The sequence below is a fragment of the Carlito syrichta genome, unplaced genomic scaffold, assembly GCF_000164805.1.
Source record: "Carlito syrichta isolate Samal-C Ts95f unplaced genomic scaffold, Tarsius_syrichta-2.0.1 Scaffold314074, whole genome shotgun sequence".
In the NCBI taxonomy this organism is placed as follows: domain Eukaryota; kingdom Metazoa; phylum Chordata; class Mammalia; order Primates; family Tarsiidae; genus Carlito; species Carlito syrichta.
This window is the reverse complement of record NW_007258170.1, coordinates 103272-109165: the sequence shown is the minus strand read 5'-3', so window position 1 is coordinate 109165 and position 5894 is coordinate 103272. Positions and strand designations below refer to the sequence as shown.

At 36.0% G+C, this 5894-nt stretch overlaps 1 protein-coding gene across 1 annotated transcript in view; it reads left to right on the top strand.

The window, feature by feature from the left end:
• Nucleotides 1–382: 382 nt before the first annotated feature.
• Nucleotides 383–5894, top strand: part of STK17B (serine/threonine kinase 17b) — a 26305-nt gene continuing 20793 nt past the window's right edge. The window contains exons 1-2 of the mRNA XM_008070950.1: nucleotides 383–537; nucleotides 5491–5703. Coding sequence (XP_008069141.1) covers nucleotides 416–537; nucleotides 5491–5703 — 335 coding nt within the window. The 5' untranslated portion in view covers nucleotides 383–415. The remainder of the gene's footprint in view (nucleotides 538–5490; nucleotides 5704–5894) is intronic.

Sequence of the window (5894 nt, the reverse complement as noted above, 5' to 3'; positions counted from 1 at the left end):
AATCATTACCTTATTAGGTAAAATTGCCTAATTGTGAGAAGCCTACAGCTTTAAAGAATGAGAGTTTTACGATGAAACTGAGTACTTGCATTATAATTTTGTCATGATGGCTTTTTTAAATCATTTGGGATGGTTTTTGCAGTAGTTTCACTCTGCAGTGAAGTGACTTTGCTCAGTGCCTCAGGGTGAGACTGGTTTGCGTGTGCTTTTGTTCTTCCTCCTTGAGGGTAGAATATGCTCTTTAAATCTTCCTCTTCTTTCTTTTTCATTGTATCTTATAGCTGTATTTGGAGCTGTGTGATGTCATGCCCATCCTGCCTGAAATAACGTCTTGTAGCATTTGAATTTATCCTGTCTTCTCTCTTTCTAAACAGGTAACATAAGTGACCGAAGCAGCACGTCTGGAGCCATTGCCATGTCCAGGAGGAGGTTTGATTGCCGGAGTATTTCTGGCTTGCTGACCACAACTCCTCAAACCCCCATGAAGACGGAGAACTTTCACAATTTCTACACACTCACTCCTAAAGAGCTGGGAAGGTAAGGAAGCTTTATTATGTATATGCTGTTTAAATTCAGACTTGAAATTTCTGTTTCAGTAGTTCTGCTGTAAAACTCACTTTGCATCATTATTTCACAATAACCAGGAAGGAGAGTCATCATCTCTACTGCTGTTACACATGGTCTAGTACTCACTGACTTAGGGTCACATCTGTGGAAGGTTTCGGGCACTGATGTCATATATCCCCCCAACTCCAAGGTCCCTGATTGGAGGTCTGGGATCCTTGAGGCTGTCATGGGAAGAGGCAGTCCAGTGTCAGGGCTGCCAAGGCCAAGTCTGGACCACTGTCCACTCACTGTGTGGCCTCAGTGAAGTTACTTTTCTGAGTGCTTTTCCTCGTCTGAACAACGGGCGTGAAGATAACTGTTTCTATTTTACACGGTGACTGTGAGGGTTAAACTAGTTAATATGTGTAAAGTGCTTAGTTCAGTGCTAGATAAGTTTGTGTTAAATAAAATATTTTTTGAAATTCCTAGGATATTGTGATGGGCTAAAAAAATAAATAGATTCTCCCTCTCTCCTTTCCTAAATTAAACAAAAAGAATAAACTCATAATTGATGGTATATTTCTGTCACAACGAATGAGTGTTTTATAAGTAAAAGCATACAAATTCTGTTTTAGCTTAACTAACCAAGTATAAAATTCTTTGAGGCCAAGGAGTGGCATGATATTATGAGACATTCATTACCACCATTTTAATAGCTACCAGAGATACACCAAGTTATTTCAGTTATGTATTCAGTATCTTTTGACCTTTAGATTAAAGGAGCTTAACAAAGGGCTGGAAGATGGTGGTTGGTTTGTATCTTCAGTTTGATTTTAGTTCTGGAGGCCAATGTTTTGGCTTATGTTAAAATGGTTACTAAGTCCTTCTTTATTATATGACTGCTTTTTATCTTTAAAAGTCTCAATGTGAAAACAAAATTTGACTGAACCATGAAACGTGATTCTATTCTTGGTGGTCTTTTATCTTAAGGGCAGAGGCAAGTCTTGGCATTTTCACTTTGTAGATGTTGGTGTAGCCTTTCTTTCACAAAATATAGTTGATAACTTCTACCTTGTTGACTAAGAATTTAATATAAAAGCATAAGAATTCATTTCATTTTATGTGCAAAATATTTGAGTGTTTTAATGGTATATTATATCATTTTGAAAGCGTTTTACAATGTTTTTAGGAAATTGTTTAGTTCTACATCTATAATTATTCCCCTTTGCATTATATTAGAAAGAAGTACTTTTTTTTGTTTCCTGTATCTCATGTTGACTAGTCACAGAATCTGCACTGGAAGGACATCTGGTTTTCTAGTGTGATGTTTTGTCCGTGCAGCAATCTTTCCTAGATTTCCCCAAAAAAGCTGTTCTTCAGCGTTTGTGGTGGGGAACTGAATATGCAAAGCCCTGAACAGTACACATGATAAAAGGCATTCTTTTCTATTTTTTAAAGAAAGACAGAAAGAAATTCAGATTGCTGATATCTTTATGAAAAAGACTTAAGTAGCATTTTTTTAAAAATTGATATGGGATAATAAGTCGTGGTAAATATTGATATAGTAGTAGACCTTGATAAATTAGAAATTATGACTTTTCATCTGCCAAGAACTTGCTAAAAGTTACTTCAATATTGTTACCAATTTTAATATTCTGTACTTTTGTGAAATAGAAAATAGGATCATAATCTTGTTTCTCTCAAGACTTATACATTTTGAAGTATATAAACGTAATTTCAGTATGTGGTGAACTGCAAAGTTATCTTTCTAAATCAACTTTTTTATTAATTTTAAGAAACTGTTTCCTTGAGTAAATTAAAGGAAAATATGCAAAAGTTAATTTATTTTTCACTTTTTTAAAAAAACTTGCTTTGTTCCTGTTTTTTAACATGTTGGTAAGTTTTTCTACCCTTCCCCCAACTGAAGTAAGCTTTTTGTGGTTAGAGGGTGAGGCTGATTCAGAAATAAACGTCAGCTTCCTCTGTGGCTTTCCCCCCTTTCACATTTTATTGTGTGTTCTAGAATGCAGAAGGGTAGCTGCTAACCTTTTCACTGCCGGGAAGTCTAGTCAACCTTGCCTTTTTAGGGTATGACCTAAATATTTCTTTTAAGCACTTTACGTTTTTTTAAATGTTTTTATTAGATCTATTAAATTTGGTACAGGAACATTATATATTGAAGGTTATTTTTGATATTTCTAAACTACACTAGCATTTTAAAATAGAAAACATCTTTTTTTCCCCTGAGCATCTGATAATTAAATATTTACCTTATTTCACAGTATATAAATGAGCGTGTGTGTGTATGTGTGTGTTCCTATTATGTGTTAGCAAAGTGTATATATATATATATATATATATAAAAAGTCACACATGTATACATCTCATATAAAATTATATTGGAATCACAAGCTTTAAAAAATCCATATGCTAGCCGGGCTCGGTGGCTCAGCCTGTAATCCCACACCTTTGGAAGGCTGAGGTGAGTGGATTGTCTGAGCCCGCGGGTTCAAGACCCGCCTGGGCGGCGAGACCTCATCTCTACAATAAATCAAAAAATCAGCCGGGCATGGTAGCGCATGCCTGTAATTCCGGCTACTTGGAAGGCTGAGGCGGAAGGATCGCCGGAGCCCAGCAGGCGAGGCTGCGGTGGCCGGGAGCGGCCACTGCACTCCAGTCTGGGCGACAGAGTGAGACTCCAACTCAAAAAAAAAAAAAATTTATATGCTTTATCTACAGGCTACAATGGCATGGTATACAGTATTACAGTCAGTGCATAACTCTGGCATTTACCCAACAGAGATTTCAGTTCCTATTATGTGTTAGCAAAGTGTAGATTTTATATTTACCATAATAATTAGGTCCTACCCTCATGGAACTTTTACTTAGTGGTGAACACTAACAGATAAATCATCATCAATGTTATTTGGCCACCTTTGCCCTGAATGAATGAGTACTGTACTTGTTCTAGAAAGTCTCTTGGTAATACCTGAAACAATTAGATGAAAACTATTATTATTTAATTTTGCCCTTTGTTTCTGAGAGAATTCTGGCCTGTAGATATAATAAATAATAACATTATTTAATTTAATTGTGATAGTGATTACAATAAAGTATGTCTTTTCAGATGCACAATTTTTTGGCTAACTAGTTTCTGTTTCCTAAATTTTACCGGTCAATTTTTTTATGAGACTCAAAATTTCCTTTCTGCTTTAGACAAGTTTTTGCTTCTAAATCTAAGTACAAATGGGCAGAAATGAGTGAGTTGCATTTTTTTTTTTTAAAAGAAGTCTGTTTTAAAAGGAAGGATTGCTTTGTAGAGGTTAAACACAAAGTTTGGAATCTACTTTTTCCGTAGTGTAGTTCTTGGCTCTTCAATTCCATAAATGACCTTTCAGTTATTTAATCTTATTATGACTGGGTTTATCCAATATAAAACATAAAACACTAGTAGTAGTTTGGATATAAAGGAACTGATTTACTTTTTTGTGTGCTCATTGAAATGATTCTATTCATATTCCTTTTGCATAAAATGAAAAAATATTTTGTAGTTAAAATTAAACATTCATTTTAAAATCTTAAAACTGCTTTCAGAGAATCAGGTTTGTCCATGCAATTGTATTTCACTGATGTATATTTTGATAAATGTAGAAGAGTCATATTGTAGGCTGGTATCTAGCACCAATTTTGAGGAAACCTGGGAAATAAGAGGAGAGTAGTATCTTTGTCATGGGCCCTAGGAATAGCAAGTCAAATATCGTCAAGCATTTGAATCTCCTTCCCCATATACCCTAAATGCCAAGTTTTGTTTTCTTTGCTAATAACCTAACAGTCTGTGTTAGAGGTTTGTGGAGGGGAATAGGGCAAGAGGGGAGGCTTTCTGAAGATTCTTTGTTGTATGTGATTTGCTAGTAATGGGCACTAGAGAGCAATTGGAGCCTTGGGAAACAGGGTCTTAGTTTTGGGTCTCTTAGACTCAGCTGAGAAGGCTTGTTGATGGGCTTTTGGATCTGAAAACCCTCAGGAATTGTGTGTAAAACTTCCTGCTTAAGGGCATGTGTACATTTTTCTGGGTTGGTGATCAGTAGAACAGCTTTTATTAGTTTCTTAAAATAGCCTTTGACTCAAAATAGCTTTAGGCATTTGTGAGAATAAATTTTAGGTGGTTGTAGGCTTATAATACACACATATGCTAATAGAAGTGAATTTTTGGTGTCTACCTTTTGGCTGAGGCGCTAACCAGCGCTACTGGAATGAGCTAGAAGCATACTTATCCTAAAATGATCACCATGACCTTAGTGGGTATGTTTATCTATCCTGTTGGTAACCATTCATTTTTTCAGTTGATCGTGAAGTGCCTTTGAATCCTTTCCCAAGCACACAGATAGCTCAGGTGTCCGTTGAGACTGCCTAGACTACTGAGCCTTACTAAGAGTTATGCTGGCAGAACAAATGATGCATTGTGATGTAAGGTTTTTAAACTTCTTAAAATTGTCAAAGGCAACCTTATTATGGTCTTGAAAATAGGCCGAAGTTTAAATCTCTACCTTGATCAAGTTATGTATCTTACCTGGGGTCACAAAACAGAATAGCATTTACAATGTGGGATTGGTGTGATACTTAAACACCATGATTTATGTAAAGAATGTGGCACGGGGTTGGTATGCCAATGAGATTGTCTCTCTGCAGTGATAATGTGTCATTTTAATAGTGAAGAACAAATATAATTGTCTTATCCCATAGTTACAGTTTGCCATTTACATTTGTAATACACTGTAAATTTCATAAAAGTACATATGTTTGATTCAGCTTAGAGAACAGAGATAAAGTCCTAATGGCTTGAATACTTGAAAGACTTTAAGTCAGAGGTAAATAGTATCTGTAATATACTAACATTGTTCTCTATGGGAAAGTTAAAGCTGATTGTATTCCTCTTTCCCCCAGAGGAAAATTTGCCGTGGTTAGACAGTGTATATCAAAATCTACTGGCCAAGAATATGCTGCAAAATTTCTAAAAAAGAGAAGAAGAGGCCAGGATTGTCGAGCCGAGATTCTGCATGAGATTGCTGTGCTGGAGGTGACAAAGGCCTGTCCCCGTGTCATCAACCTTCATGAGGTCTATGAAAACACAAATGAAATCATTTTGATATTGGAGTAGTAAGTATATGCTTTAATAATTTAAGTAAATTTACAGTACCTATTTTAACTGGTATGATCAGGTGATTTGAAATGTCAGGAATGATAAAAGTATGACAAGAACTTGTAAAGGTTCCTGTTAATGAAATAGAAGAGGGAGCCGGGCTCGGTGGCTCAGCCTGTAATCCTGCGCCTTTGGGAGGCTGAGGTGA